This window comes from Macrobrachium nipponense, chromosome 12, assembly GCF_015104395.2.
Source record: "Macrobrachium nipponense isolate FS-2020 chromosome 12, ASM1510439v2, whole genome shotgun sequence".
In the NCBI taxonomy this organism is placed as follows: domain Eukaryota; kingdom Metazoa; phylum Arthropoda; class Malacostraca; order Decapoda; family Palaemonidae; genus Macrobrachium; species Macrobrachium nipponense.
The window spans coordinates 103,440,874-103,457,018 of record NC_087205.1 but is presented as its reverse complement, the minus strand read 5'-3'; the positions used below and the strand labels follow the sequence as shown (position 1 = coordinate 103,457,018).

Sequence of the window (16,145 nt, the reverse complement as noted above, 5' to 3'; positions counted from 1 at the left end):
ATTCCCTATCTCCTCCACTCACACCTTTATGGGGGGAAAGGGGGGTGGGGGAAGCTATGATTTTGAAGCGTAAAACGCCCCTCTCACAATGGACAAATCATGACAATTGTCTGAGCGCTCCTCCTCATTCTTGCCTCACTTCAGAACGCGCAAGGCTTATTCGGAGACGTTTGAACGTTAATCAATGCAGAAGTGACTTGGTTTGGCCCGGTTTTTTGGTTATCAACGATATCACCAAGAAAAAAAAAAAGCTACCGACAACCCGCGCCGAACGTAAAACTACACCACCATTAGAGAGACGGGGGGATCGCGATGATGGCTTCAGTTTGGACATGACACGAACTATTCGATATATTAAATAACTTGATTGAGATCCGTTATAAGGAGGCAGTTCAAAGACGTAAAACAAAGGTACTAACAGCGAGGATTTTTTTTTTAAACGGAGGAGTAAGTCCATTTAACGGATTTGAAATCTCCACAATACATGCATCCTCGAGAGAGAGAGAGAGAGAGAGAGAGAGAGAGAGAGAGAAGAGCGACGGAGAGAGAGAGAGGTAGAGAGCGAGTATAGATTTTCTTTAAATTCGACATACCGAATTAAACAAAGCATTCACTATTACATACTCATTAATAATATATATCTAACTATATATTATATATATAATACCTATATAATATCTATATTATATATATATATCGTGGGTGTGTGTGTGGTGTGTGTGGTGTGTGTCGGGTGTTGTGTGTATGTATTTGTATTAATCAAGTTGTATGGGATATGGGATAATTAATATGAATTGATAAATTTCCAAAATAAATTTACCAATACACAACTCCCCAAACTCACACTGAAGCACATTACATATATTGTAACTGATACAGTAAAAGCAAATATAAATAATTACTGACCTATCTACCAACCTATGTAATATTATCTAAAAACGGAAACATTAATGGACGAAAAAAAATGCTGAATTAAACTAGGTTAATGATATTAATACATTAAGAGAAGAATGCATATTAAATCTGCACGCAAAAACACTAATGAACAATCGCAATTATTACTTCACTTCATTACGTCACACGTTATGACGCACATGAGATCAGATGCAGCGGATCTTAAAAACCTTCAGTAATTTCAATTATTCCGCCTCAGTCATCCACATCAAAGACCAGGTTCAATTACTGGAAGAACTTTTGAGTTCTGGATTCATCATAGGTTATTTGATTCAAAACTGACGTCGCCAGCTTCGAGAGGAAAAATGATAAAATATGCATTGCGCGCAACTGAACAACTGAACCATTACCGGACGGGGAAGCCTCGACTCACTATGAACAATTTCTGGGATATGATGATGATGATGATGATGATGATTCTAAAACGTATCAATACAGAAACGAGCAGATCGGATATGCATACTGCGGATCAAATATCAATATGCACGAGAGACCTTACCTTACAGACCTTACATCTTGTTCGGGTTGCCCCAGGTCCCTCAGTGAGGCACCTCTAATGTCTAACAGAGAGTTGCTAGTACATCTTCCGGTATTTTGCATCTTCCAATCTTGGATGGTCTGGGATGCAGTTTAGATATTTGTCGAGCTTATTCTTAAACACATCTACGCTCACTCCTGATATATTCCTCAGATGAGCTGGCAACGCATTGAATAGACGCTGCATTATCGATGCTGGTGCGTAGTGGATTAATGTCCTGTGTGCTTTCCTTATTTTCTGGTATATTTTTGGGCACTATTAATCTACCTCTGCTTGCTCTTTCTGATATTTTTAGTTCCATGATATTTTCTGCTATCCTTCTATCTGTTTCCATGCCTGAATTATCATGTAGCGTTCTCTTCTCCTTTCCAGACTATATAATTTTAAGAATTGTAGTCTTTCCCAAGTAGTCTAGGTCCTTAACTTCTTCTATTCTGCTGTAAAGGACCTTTGTACACTCTCTATTTGTGCAATATCCTTTTGATAGTGTGGGTACCATATCATATTGCAATATTCAAGTGGACTACGAACATATGTTTTATAAAAGCATAATCATGTGTTCAGCTTTCTTGTTTTGAAGTGCGTAACAACATTCCCATTTTTGCTTTACATTTGCCAACAGAGTTGCTATTTGATCATTGCATAACATGTTCCTATTCATCATCACACCAAGGTCTTTAACTGCTTCCTTATTGTGATGGTCTCATTATTAGGTCCCTTATATGCATATAGCTTTCTTTCTCTGTCTCCATAATTATTGATTCAAATTTATCAGAGTTAAATACCATCCACTATTTCCCTCTGCCCAATCAATATACTTTTTGTTAAGGTCTCTTTGTAGAGCGTTCTATCTTCATCACAAGTAATTCTCTACTTATTCTTGTGTCATCTGCGAAACTACTCACTACCGAAATCCTTAACATTATTGTCTATGTCTTCAAATTCATAATAACAAACAGTATTGCAGCTAACACCGTACCTTGCGGCACACCGGATATTACCATTGGCTTCATCGATTCTCGTCGTTGCAATAACTATCTGTTTTCTGTTGTGTAAAAATTCTTTTAACCATCTTCCTACTTTATCCACGATATTGTGTTTTCTAATTTTCTTCGCTAATATATAATGGTCTACTTTATCAAAAGCTTTTGCAAAGTCTAAATAAACCACATCTGTTTCATTTCCGCTTTTCATATTTTTGAATATGTTTTCACGGTGGACTAACAGTTGGGTTTGTGTACTTTTTCCGGGTACGAAACCATGTGTCCTTTATTAAACAAATTATTTTTTATTAAATGTTTCATAATATTTTTCTTCATTACCCATTTCATACACTTTCATTATATGTGATGTTAGACTCACAGGCCTATAATACTTGCCTCTAGTCTTGATCCACTTTTGAAAGTAGGGGTAATATACGCTAATTTGTGCTCATCATATATCTTGCCTGTATCTACACTTGTCTTAATAATATGCAAGTGAGAGAGAGAGAGAGAGAGAGCGAGAGCGAGAGAGAGAGGAGAGAGAGAGAGTTGAATAGAATTTAGGCCAAAGGCCTAGCACTGGGACCTATGAGGTCATTCAACGCTGAAATGGAAATTGACAGTGAAAGGTCTGAAAGGAGTAACAGGAGGGAGATGAATCAAGTTTAGGAGAAGGTGAAAGAAATGTAAGACGAAGAATGAGAATATGAAAGGAGGTACAGTAAAAGGGAGGTCCACTGACGGCACTACCCCCTTACGAGAGAGAGAGAGAGACGCAGTGACTTACCTGTCGAAAGATATGGAGACTTGGCACTTCATAGGAGCTGTGGATGTGGCTGTGGCTGTGGTCGTGGTGGTGGTAGTGGTGGTGGTGTTGGTGGTGGCAGTGGAGGTGTTGGTGGTGTTGTCAATAGCAGTGGTGGCAGGCACAGGCGCGGTGGCAGTCACCGAACTGACGCAACTTCTGCTGCCCACCACCGTCCCAGAGAGGTGGAAACCTGTGGCAAGGGAAGAGAGAGAAGAGAAGAAACGGGCATTACTTCAGTGTCACAGAGAGGGATGAGATGGAGGTCATCCTCAATAACAAGACAACAAATAATAAGATGCTGCACTCAGCGTCTCACTGTCTCCTCGAAACCGACATCAAAAAGCCCATCATTATGCTCTCTGCAGCTGCCAATCAAGGAGTCACCACAGAGAGAGTGCACCTTTCACCTTTAGCATCGTTGCTTGCAAAGTCATGATATGCACATGTATAAACAATTAAATAGACTTGGGTAATTGAGTGTTTGCGTTTATAAGAACAACGTTTGGCAAACATTTGCTCGCAATGAGGAGCCGCCACGACTGAGGTGTCATGAACCACCCATCTGCAACACACAATCCGATCTCCGACCACATGAGCCACACCAAGCCACAATGTTCATGTTTACAAAAGGAAAATCTACACATGAGGGCTGCGGAAAGAAGGGGTTTTAGTTTTAGTGAAGTCGACACGCATCCCTTCCCTCTCTGGCCTATACGTCAGCTAAGGAAAAAACCTGGTAAAGAAAAAATAACGAATTAAGAGATGTATGTATACTTAGAGATGTTGATTGCCTTGTGGTGGTCACACTGTGAATCACATTAAATGCTTTCTGTCTAAAAACTGAATACAATTTCAATAAATTCATTCAACCTTTCAGTCCAATAAATATTAGCCTGCTAACACATAGTTAAACGAAAAGAAAATGAGCATTTAACATGCAATAAATCCTGGAAATGTAAGAGCATAAAATGTGCTGGACAATATTTTAAAGCTTAATAATAATAATTATTATTATAGTAATACTACGAACCCAAGATACCAACACTTAAAAAGATTAAAAGATACATTAATTAGTGACTGTGAGCACTCAAGAGCAAGATAATCGTCTTCATAAAGAAAATCCCTTCTCAACCAAGTCCAGAAACTCTTTTACAGTTTTGTCTCTGGTTGAAGCAATTTCCCAAATCTACCAACGGTAATGTTCACATTACTGGAAAGCCCCGAATGAATCGCTATGGTGACTCTATAGGCGCATTTATGAACACAATGATCATTCAATTGTTAATTTATCATCAAGAGGTATTCAATCAACCACTGGTACCACAGATGTCCCTCATGGGGACGGAGAACCACAAATATTGACGGTCTTTCGACTATCATTCCCCAGCATGGTATTGGTTTCTCATTGTAAGCATCAACTTTATTCTCCCCATTTCTCTTTCTCTCTCCCCTTTCGTATGTGACGTCATATCACCTTCAATACAAAAAACCTCGGATAACAGGTATTGCTATTTCTCTTTAAAAAGTTTCACTGTAAAGTAATAAACAACGACTTCGGACAGAAATGCAGTTGCGATGCCTAAAAACAGCGTAAGCGGCATCTGACCCTTTCCTGGAAAGCCTTTAAAATGAAAAGGGGGGAGGGAGTGGGGTAGGGGCACTTTGGATACCTACAAAAGGGACAGGCGATCCGGGTAGGAGGATGGAGTTACTCAAGGGGGGGAGGGGGGAGCTAGGTTAGTGAAGGGGCCCAGGAATAGCATGGCATGAGGTTATGTCCTGAAGGTGTTATCTTAGATCGCCTCCGGCCCAGGATGTCGCTCGCCGCCCATCCCGCCCACCGGAACAAATGATGGGAGTCATCCGCCTACCCCACCCTCTCGGCCACCTGGTTCCCTCTCACGACACCCGTTACCTACGCCCACCTTCACCCAAAGGCGTTACGGGAAAAAACGCGCCGAGAGAAATAGCTCTCAATCAGATGCGATCACCATTATCCTCTCGCTCTTCCTTCTTCACCGGTTCATCGCAGTTAACTTGAATGCTAACACGCCCGTTCTATCAAGCCTAAGTCACCATCTACTCAAGATGACGCACGCATGCGCACGAACACACACGCGCGACTTCTCAGAGGTGAATAGTTTGAGGTCGACGAACGATACGGTAGGCGCAGACGCCAGCAGAGGCATCCTCATCCTGGGGGCTTTTATTGAATGATATATTGGGAGGGAGGGAACGCGAGCAATAGGAGCGGGACAGAGAGCGAAAAGGTGAAGAAGGGGAATGCCAGAATGGCAGCCAATCTCAAAAACAAACATTCAGAGCTACGTTATGTTTGTCTCTTGGGGTAAGTCATTCACGCATTAATGCGCAAAGAGGAAAAGATGTTGAACGAGGCGTACGAATCTCGAGCTAGAGCGTAAGAGACTCGGATTGCTTTTCAATAAAAATAACACGACAAATTTTCAACTCTTCTTATACTTGACTATCTCTTCTAGGAAAGGTACAATGGACACGCTTCCGCGACAACAAACTCGGAGAAGTCAAAACTGACATTCTGCGGTGGCTCAAAACTCCACATCAAAAACTCGAGCCAGTTCGAAGTGACTTGCAGGAAGGGAAACAAGCGCCGAGGAGGAAAAAAGACGAAACAAAGACAACGAGGAGGGAGGGGAGGGAGGGAGGAGAGAGGGAGGGAGGGAGGGAGGGAGGGAGGGAGACCCTCCTTCGTTAAGGAAGGAAGGCAGGCCATCAACGCCTTCACGCAAAACAGGAAGCATCATCAAAGTAATCAAATGTACAAAATAACAACTACAACTCTCAACGCACACCGTTTCAAATGTTATTACAACTGATCGCGAATTTTTGAAAGGTCTGCTGCAGCTATCGTGCTTCTGTATCTGTATAAAAATGCAACGGGTAAAAGGGCTGAATGCACAAGGCGTGACATTCAGAACCACTGCAAAGCCATTTCCATCTGAAAACACACACCACACACACAAACACTATGTGCCGATGACTTTAGCTCTGTTTGCACCCAAACCTGCATCTAATCAATATCATTTGTTTACATCAAAGGACAACGCTGTTTACAGTGCAACGTTTGCCATGTACTACCATCACTCACTGTGCTCTGCTAACGTGTTATGTTTGCTCGTCGGGATTATTGTTGTTGTTCCACGCCCTCCACAATTATTCAATCACAAATTGACTTCTATTTTCATCTCCATATTTATATATGTGTGTGTATATATTTGCATTTCATCTGGCCGGCGACAACCCATTTTCACTGTTTATATCATTTACGACTATGGATGTATTTCCTTCCCTTCACCATAGAGAGGTTGGAGCTCATCTTTTCGTTTGTACTTTGGGTAACGCGTCCATTTTAAGTGACCCGTTCGTCTGTGACTGTAATTTATCCTAATGCCGTATGAAGGATAAAGCTTCTATCATTCCATGCAGGCTGACGAAAACAGGTACTATAGCTACCAGCAAAAACACAGATTCTTCAGCATCATTCAAAAAACTCTTAAAGGATACCAAAGTTACTCCGTAAAAGAAGTTGACTTATACTGGCTTCTCACTCCACTGGCGAAATAAAAAGTTTTGTCACAAAATCCCCGGTTAACTCAGATTTTCCCTTCCATTTTTTTTTAACTAAAAAAGAGCAAATGAACCCCACCACTCTCAAAATCATTCAATCACCTTAGCGTAACCACCCCAAACTTTCACCGGGTTCTTCTCGTTTTGAAGAATTAATTGTTGAACAAGAACAGGAAAAAATCTAACAAGATTTTTCATCGTGGCCGCCAATGTCAGCAACGAAGTCGCATGCAGAATATTGCCCCTTATGAAATGCTTGAAATAACTGTTCCCTCCAGTAGTTGTTTTAACAGTAAATCTTGAGCTTGAAGTGAATTCATCAATATTCAGCTTCTCTTTCCATTCACGGATACTGGTACTTCCCTTCACGTTCTTCTCCTGCTCATTCCAGAGGGAAATACGTGGCTCCACTACTCTATGAATGAGCGATCGCAAAGGAAATTCCTCTTTTATGGAAATATTTTGATTTTCTCGTTCAACTACAGTGGAATAGGCAAAGGGGCTACCTGGATCCCCAAGAAGGTCTCGCAGGAGGTGAACGATCATCAAGTTTATGGAAAGAGAAAGAGAGAGAAACAAAGGGGGGATTACATAACTTGGAGAGAGAGAGAGAGAGAGAGAGAGAGAGAGAGAGAGAGAGAGAGAGAGAGAGAGAGAATCTTTTAATGTAATTTCCAGCAAGATCGCTGCTCTGAACATCTGCATGAATGAAGTGAACAAAACGGGCTATGCAACACAAGGCCAAGTCTGACAACACAATACTACGGCACCGAGCGCGTTCGTGTCAGCCATTCAAAAGCAAAATCAGTTGTATTTCCATCAGCGAGGGGAAAAAGTGGGAAGGGGAGAGAGCAGGCGTCCGAGGGGAAACAGAGCGCGCACACGCTGTTTTTTTCCCCTTTCGGTTGTGATTACGTAATGAAGTTTTCCTTTAGGGGGGGAAAGGGTGAAGGGGGCCGCAGGGCCATAGCTAAGGCTTCCACCAAAGCTGTAGCAGGGGCCCGAACAATGCCTCGTCGCCTGAAGTGCGCTCTACTGAAACAGAGTGACCGACCACTCCCTTCCTCCTCCTGCTGCTGCTGCTGCAGCTCGATCACTGCTCGCGATAACACCACACAGACTCTGCTGACCAAGAACATATAGAGCTTCAGATGAGGCGTAGGCACAAATGAAATCTTGGGGAGAGAGAGAGAGAGAGAGAGAGAGAGAGAGAGAGAGAGAGAGAGAGAGAGAGACTATGCTTACGACAGGATTACTGTCACTTCCTCTGATAGCTGTCACTGCGTAAAATGAGGTTTGCGTTTAGCTATACAAACGGTTCAGATTTAAACGTATAGCTCTACACAGGGTATTTGTGAATCGATCCAACGCGGCGGAATCTGAAATTTAACACACACACACACACACACACACATATATACTCTTCGGACGCATGGTCAGTTTTACTAATGGCGATTTTCAAGAAATTTTTCCTCCAAAAGATTTTCAATACCTTACACACCATTATCAGCTGACAGCCTGCCTTTTCGATCTTTTAAAAGTATAGTATGTCAACAAATTTACAAAATTAGTAATGGGTACATAACTTTCTCTCTTTATACCAGTTTTTCTCTTTAAATTTTCCGGATTCTTAATCAAAATGACTGTGGCGCATTCTAAAACCGCTTGATCCCTGGTGACTACGTTCTTTTCCAAATATTCTGATTCTTCCATTCGAATAATTCAATTCACCGAGCATATTGTTTTTATTTTTTTTTATGAAAAAGCTTTGCATCATTTCATCACAAGTTAACCCTTACCAGTCATTCAGGTCCTTATGAAAATTCTTAATAATCGCAAAGTTTAAATAAATAAAAAAAATTTGATTTAACTTTCATCGTAAATTGTCTCCTACACAATTTCACTTTTGTACTTGCTATAACTAAGCACAATCACTCTCCGAACAGGATTATTTTAGTTATAGATCTTCATTTACTGAACGCCAAGTTTGTTTCAACCGTCACCCACGGCCGTTAATTTCACGCTGTATAGAACCAAAGCTCCCAAATGAGAAGGCACAGCTCACATTTCAAGGTGAATTTCTTCTGGGCGAACCGTATCAGTACGAAAACACACTCATTAACAGCTCGGTCTACAGATGTCGCTTTTTGTCTTTTATGAAAGGACGCACACAGGAGTTGAAATAACCCCCATGCTTACTTCTTTACTCGTTCCACTATTTCACGTTTCTCTAATTCATCGGCGGGCTATTTCAGCCAAGAAAGAGCACTTGCCCTCTCGATATTTAACAGATCAAATAAGTTAACTTGAATACTTTGCTCTGTGACTGATATTCGTATTCTTACACTTAACTGCGAGTATAACCCATTCATAACCTGCACAACCCATTCATAACCTGCACTAATGTATAGAAAATATAGCCTTCTAAAAGTGGGCCTTATCACTCTAGAAATGACCTCTTGATGAGCTTCTCCATCTATGGATACTTCCTTCCTTCCTTCCTTTCACTTCAGCGGAAAACTTCAGATGCTTCATCTTGAAGTCATATTGACGACCACAAGTCATAAGACCCATACTTCAAGAGCCACAGACATCCCAACGCAACTGTCGGCGCTACTGTAGTGGAACTTTTTTTTTTTAATTGAGTTTCCTACTGAGAAAACTAATTTCATTTATTCTTCCGTTTCGTATATAAATTGCGAATGAACTGTATTTCAGTGAGTTAAATTACCTTCAGATCTCCGGTGATATTCATTCTTAACATATAAAACGATTACTCCTAAGTTTGATCAGACATTTGATATAACTAAGTATGGAAGGAGAAAAAAACAAGTTAATAAAGATTCACACAAATAATGGAAAACCAACAATATATGTGTGTATGTGTGTATATATATTATATATATATATATATATATATATATATATATATATATATATTGAGAGAGAGAGAGAGAGAGAGCGAGCGAGGAGCTAGTGGAAAGGTCTCCAGGGGCCACTGGAAAGTAGATGGGCAAGAGGGTAGTCCAAGAGGGTAGTGGTAGCCTCAGCCGGAGGAAAACTTGGAGGACACAGAAGTGTTCACAGCAGGATTCTATCAGCTAAATTACTAAACCCTTCCCTTCTGCCCCCCCCCCCCCCCACCCCCCCCCTCCTCCGCACCAACCCCTCCCCGTACCCCTGCCCTAGGTCCCACGAATCTCCTTCCCTACAGGGCCACCTGAAGAACAAGTTTGTGAAAGAAAGGAGAGAGAGAGAGAGAGAGAGAGAGCGAGAGAGAGAGAGAGAGAGAGAGAGAGCACACACCCAAGAGCCGATAACAGTACCGACTGAATTAATGATTCCGAGAATTCCAAAAGAACTCGCAGCGATATACAAGTGGATAAGATGGAGGAGGCAAAGGATCGAGCGCTCAGGGAAAGGGAAGGGATTTCGAGGGAGACCTAATACGGGGAAATTCGTGATTCTCTTTTGTAGAAGTCCACTGTGAAATCCAGTCTGATGACCTAATAAAGGTTGCGTCATCGTATATAAAAAACCATCCATCTGCCTAGGTAGCTTTTATGCAAAACTGAAGTAAAACACACACACACACACATATATATATATATATATATAATATATATATATATATATATATATATATATATATATATATATAGAGAGAGAGAGAGAGAGAGAGAGAGAGAGAGGAGAGAGAGAGAGAGAGAGCAAAGCTAAACAAAGTCAGTGAACACATGGCTAAGGATGGTCAATTCGTGGAAACACGAAAAGGCGAATAGCGAAGGAAGCATAGAAAAAAATCTATCATAGATATATAATTTCACAGAGAGAGAGAGAGAGAGAGAGAGAGAGAGAGAGAGAGAGAGAGAGAGAGAGAGAATCGCTTGAGCAAACGACTGGAGAGGACAACTCTCCACTTGCCTCTTGTGTGTACAGACACACAGCACCCTCACCAAAAAACGCCTAAGAGGCTGGTACAGAGAGAGAGAGAGAGAGAGAGAGAGAGAGAGAGAGAGAGAGAGGAGAGAGAGAGAGAGAGAATTTCCCAGAAAAGGGATAACGCAGTATGACAGGAAGCAGAACATATGAAAAAAAAACGAGATAAGTTACCGATAAGAATGAAAGAGAAAAAGTCATAAAAGCCCGGAAATCAAAAATTAGCTGCAAAGAAAAAAAATCAATATAGCTGAAATATGCAAAGATAACATTCGCCTCCGCCCTTTCCCAAAAAACAAACACCGGAAGAAAGACAAAGAGAAAGATGATGGCAGATAAGCCACCGTGATGACGTAAGGAATGGACATCAGTAATACTGGGAAAAAAATATAGACTGAAAGACACAAAGAACAGGAAAGAGAATGAAGATGAATAAAGGAACAAAGATTGGTAAAGACAATAATTCATAACTCTTTCAAGGTTTAAAAGGAGCATGAGGACGACAGCGACGACTTTGCATGGCGAGATGGCTGGTTCATCAAGTCATTCAGATCACGACTTCACTTTTTCCAGACCTAATTCCAAAGAGAACGACTATAACAAAAAAAAACTGACCATACGAACGACATGATACAATATATACAACCTTAACGAATATCAGTTCCCGGCTCAAATTCGCGGATCAATATTCATTAGTGCTACTGATATTATTACCGCGTTTCTTTGAGTAAGTAGCTTTGAACAATTTGCAGTCATTAACAACGCTAGTTTCCCTTATCACGCACAACTTGGCTCACTTCGAGAAAACAAAATCACAGCGAATATCGGGGAATACATTTTTAATCTAACATTTAAAGAATCGACGACCATTTAGAAGTCCTATTCCCAAACTCGATCAAACAGAACGACCGAAGCAGGGTGAGAGGACGGAAACACACACACACACACACGAAATTCAAATGAACGCGGGCGAAATGAATGCAATTTAGAAAAGAAAAACATCTGAAATAAAAAAAGAGAAAGAAAAAAAACTCCACCATGTTTTCCCGGGCGGCCCGGCAGTTAGAAAAATACTCAGGTGAACACTAAAACACTAAAGAAATCTCCGCCTCCTGAAAAAACGAATAAAACAGAAAATCGCCAGGCGGCGTAAAGCAGAAAAAAAACGCATTGTAAAGCAACGGAAAAACAGACCATAAAAATACATCTATAACAGGAAATAGTGGGCAAAAACAAAAGGCATTTTAACTTTACATACAGAAAGGCTAGAAAACGAGAATGCAAAATATCTATTCAGAAATGGAGAAAAAATGAGAAAAAACGGAACAATTCTCTGCCAAAACTAAAGTTACAGAAAAAGCCAGAATTTTCTTAAATCTTTGTAAAGATATTCTCCATGCCTAAACCTGATCCCATCCGCTACATACAGATATAAAAGGAAAAGGGACAATGGTACGAGAGAGAGAGAGAGAGAGAGAGAGAGAGAGAGAGAGAGAGAGAGAGAGAGAGAGAGAGAGAGATTCATTTTCAACTCTTCCCTCATTGTTAAAACTCAAACCGCTCACGTATATTCACACTCCCAACTTTATTATTCACCACCAGTATTTTTCCTTTTGTTATTCATTTTTACGGAAAGATGACGCCTGCAGGTGTGGAAGACCTTTTTTTTTTCAAATTCTTTTTTGTCCTTTTTGACTGGTTTATCAAAAACCACCCAACACCACCGTGTTGTTTTCGAAACTTGAACTAATAAGAGGCCAAAGCTTTTTTTCTCTTTTAACCCATTCCAATCAGAAAGGGACGTAAAATCTTCGAGAAGACCAAGGTTTTACCGCCCCCATCGAATGGCCGTCTGTTCCATTCAGTTTTAATTCGATGAAACCTGATAACTGTCTTCTGTTTGCTGTTCCCGGAGGAAAACTCATACAGTCGAAATGGATCGATCACGTACTTTGATACGTTATAGGATGTAGTATGTATCACCTACTTCCATGCATTTGTACCGAGGTAATGTGTTTATGAGCAGTGTGTGTTTTATATGCATGCATATATATATATATATATATATATATTATATATATATAATATATATATTATATATATATATATAATATATATATACAAAAGAAATAACATTAAGCTACAAATGTCCTTTTCATACCTGTCAACTAAAGGGGATTTTTCAGTTGATAATATAATTATATATATAACGAATAAAAATGTAGACACTTGTTTATACATAAGCCACATTTCTGAAACTGTTATATCCTGTCACATATACAGGTCTAAATAGCTGAATCTACGTAAGTGATTAATGGCTTCACGCAATAAAACTCCCTTATATTGGAAGATTGAAAACCTGACAGCGCAATGATACAAAAAAGGTAAAATTTTCCAGGAATGAACTACGTAAAACTGTAATAACTCCAAATCGACTCATCGCAAGAAAACCAAGATGTCTTCCTCCTCCCAAAAGATCATGATTTCAAAACGGCTTCAAAAACAATGGAATGGCTGAGTCCACAACCGGTCTTGTCGTGACACTCATAACCTGGATTCTGAAAGAATACTTCATAATCCAAACTAATGGAATACATGAACAAACAAATACACGAAGCAACAAACTAAACAACCACCTGTTTTGAGCAAATATTAACAATCGTGGAAAAATGACAAACAGGTCATCGGGAAATATGAGTGGGTATGAGATTCTACCAAGCTCCAAAAATTAAATTAAATTCAGGTACATTTGTTTCTGGAGGCATCTGCAAATGCACACGCATACTCAAAATTTATATGTGTATATAATAATAATAATAATAATAATAATAATAATAATAATAATAATAATAATATAAATTCCATCCTACAAAGAGCAAATTTCGTATTTCAAAAACCAAATGACAGCAATTCCAACAAGGTAAAATACCAATTGAAATTTCAAGACCTATTAAATAACAAATATATCAACAGCGACATAAAAGCAGGGTTATAAATATAAATGCTTCGGTGTGAACATTTTTCCATTTAAAAATATTTCACGAATACAATACTCAGTAGGCAATGATTTAGAGATTATTGCCAGTGTGAATACCAGAGAGAGAGAGAGAGAGAGAGAGAGAGAGAGAGAGAGAGAGAGAGAGAGAGAGAGAAATATAGCTGGTACAGGTGTTAATATGCATCAAGGGCGTTTTCCAAACGTAGCCGGTGACGACAAGTGTTTCCACATTGTTTCTACACGAACACCTGTAAGAGTACCGAATGGCATTCGGAGACGAAACCGATCGACCTATTGAAATACAGATTTTCCCAAGTTGTAAAATGATCTTTTAATTAGGTGTAAAACAAGGAATAAGTATGAATGAATAAAAGAATGATGATAGATTATATATATATATATATATATATATTCTATAATATATATATATATAGTCAATTTGATTTGTTTATGAAAATTTAAAAAAAAAAAATTTCTTAGGAAAATGAAACTCAAGTGTCTGACGTCACCTGCTGGGAACAAAAAGCTGAAGGTTCTCAAAAGACAGTTAACATCGGCAGCAGTCGAACCTCTTCGACGGAGAGGCGCAGCAGCAATGGCCACATTAGCGACGCATCCTCATCGGCGTAACAGTCCCAATCGACGAATCTCTCAAAAATTTCGCGAATCGTGACTTGCACAATCGATGCAGTCATGAGACAGTGTCATGTTGCAACGTCCAAGGTGTCAAAGACACTGTGCTGTTACGGTATGAATAACGTATTTGAGCATCTTGTCCGTCCATGGAAAATTCCAGTGTAAAGGGATTCACTGCATTTGAAAGACTTTGATAACCTCAAACGTTGTTATATAAGGGAATATATACTATGAAATGTGAAACCCCTTCAAGTTCGTTTATAATTAAAACATCTGCAAATAAAAAAATTACATGTACGATAAGTGTATTCAATAATAAAAATGAGTAGCACCTTCACCATTAGTATCAACCTTCACGTATTCCGATGGAAGAAGATCTGTGACTCTATGAGAATTCCCGTCTTTCAGGTTCCGGTTTCAATCTTGATCACCCAAGTACCCAAGAACGACTGAAATTTCGAATTGAACGAAAGCAAGCGATCTTCGCCTACTTTTCAAGTTTCATATGTTCCCAAATGCCGACATTTCAACATACAATCCCTTCTTACCAATTGATTAAAGGCAAACCCTTTACATTTCAAAATTTGGAGATTCCATTTAATTTTAAACGACTCTCATTAAAATCCGTTGGAAATACATAGAATTCCCGCTTCTGAATAAGGGCAACTTAGAACTTGTGTACGAATGCCAAACTACTCCTGAAGGAGGGGTTTGATCTGAAAAGCGTTGTTTTGGAATAAAAATGATGGTTTCTATTAGAAAGCAGCACGAATTGGGGGAGTTTCTTCTCCTTCAAGTTCGTTGCCTTGTAAGCATAAATGAATTTGCTATTTTTTCTGATGACCTTGGTAGAGATTGCCATACATACACTTCAACCATTGCAGGAATTTAAGGAAAGTATGAATCAAACAATAGAACATAATACTTTCTGCTTCTTTTTTATGAAGACTATAACCTCCTTATATATTTAAGAGCCAGTTTTATCATGCTCAGATGTAAAAAGCCCATTATCATAGCCGTTCCAAGTACTAACTAAACTGAAATCGGAAGGGATATTCAAAACTAAAACTTGAGCATGTGCAAAGGTTTTCCTGAGCTAGAAGACTGATCTCCTCCCACCTTCAAAGACACAAAACAGGCAGATGTTGTCCTTCCTCTCACCCCTCCTCTAAAAACTGTTCCGTCAACGGGGAAACTTTACCTACAGCTTCCGCAGGGCAAAACCTACTGTTAGGGGGGAGGAAGGTTTAAAAAGGAGAAGAAAGACACTAGGCGTTGAACAGTGTGTAGGGTGGGGGAGGGGGGTGGGGGGGGGGGGGGGGGGGGGGGTTGGGGGGGGGCAGTTTGCTTCGTCGCTTCAAATGGGAAGTCCTAACGGCTCTCCTTTCTAGCTTCAACCTGACGGCAAATTTGTTTGGAAAATAAAGTCCTTATGCTTAAGGAACTTCAGACACAAACGGACTCGATCCATAGATTATTATTGGAAATATCACAAAGGTCAAATCATTCAACTGGAAAATGAATCACAGTCACTCAAATTCTTAAGCATGTCGTGACTAAGAAAACTGAGAGAGAGAGAGAGAGAGAGAGAGAGAGAGAGAGAGAGAGAGAGAGAGAGAGAGAGAGAGAGTTTAACGAGTAAATTAATCCTCCGGTATCAGTTACAGAAGTCCGTTTTTTTAG

General features: G+C 39.9%; 1 protein-coding gene across 5 annotated transcripts in view; it reads right to left on the bottom strand.

The window, feature by feature from the left end:
- Positions 1-16,145, bottom strand: part of LOC135224723 (zinc finger SWIM domain-containing protein 4-like) — a 288,431-nt gene that overhangs the window by 32,016 nt on the left and 240,270 nt on the right. For all 5 annotated transcript variants that reach the window (XM_064264019.1, XM_064264017.1, XM_064264014.1 and 2 more), the window contains one exon: positions 3,263-3,473. In XM_064264019.1, coding sequence (XP_064120089.1) covers positions 3,263-3,294 — 32 coding nt within the window. In that variant the 5' untranslated portion in view covers positions 3,295-3,473. The remainder of the gene's footprint in view (positions 1-3,262; positions 3,474-16,145) is intronic.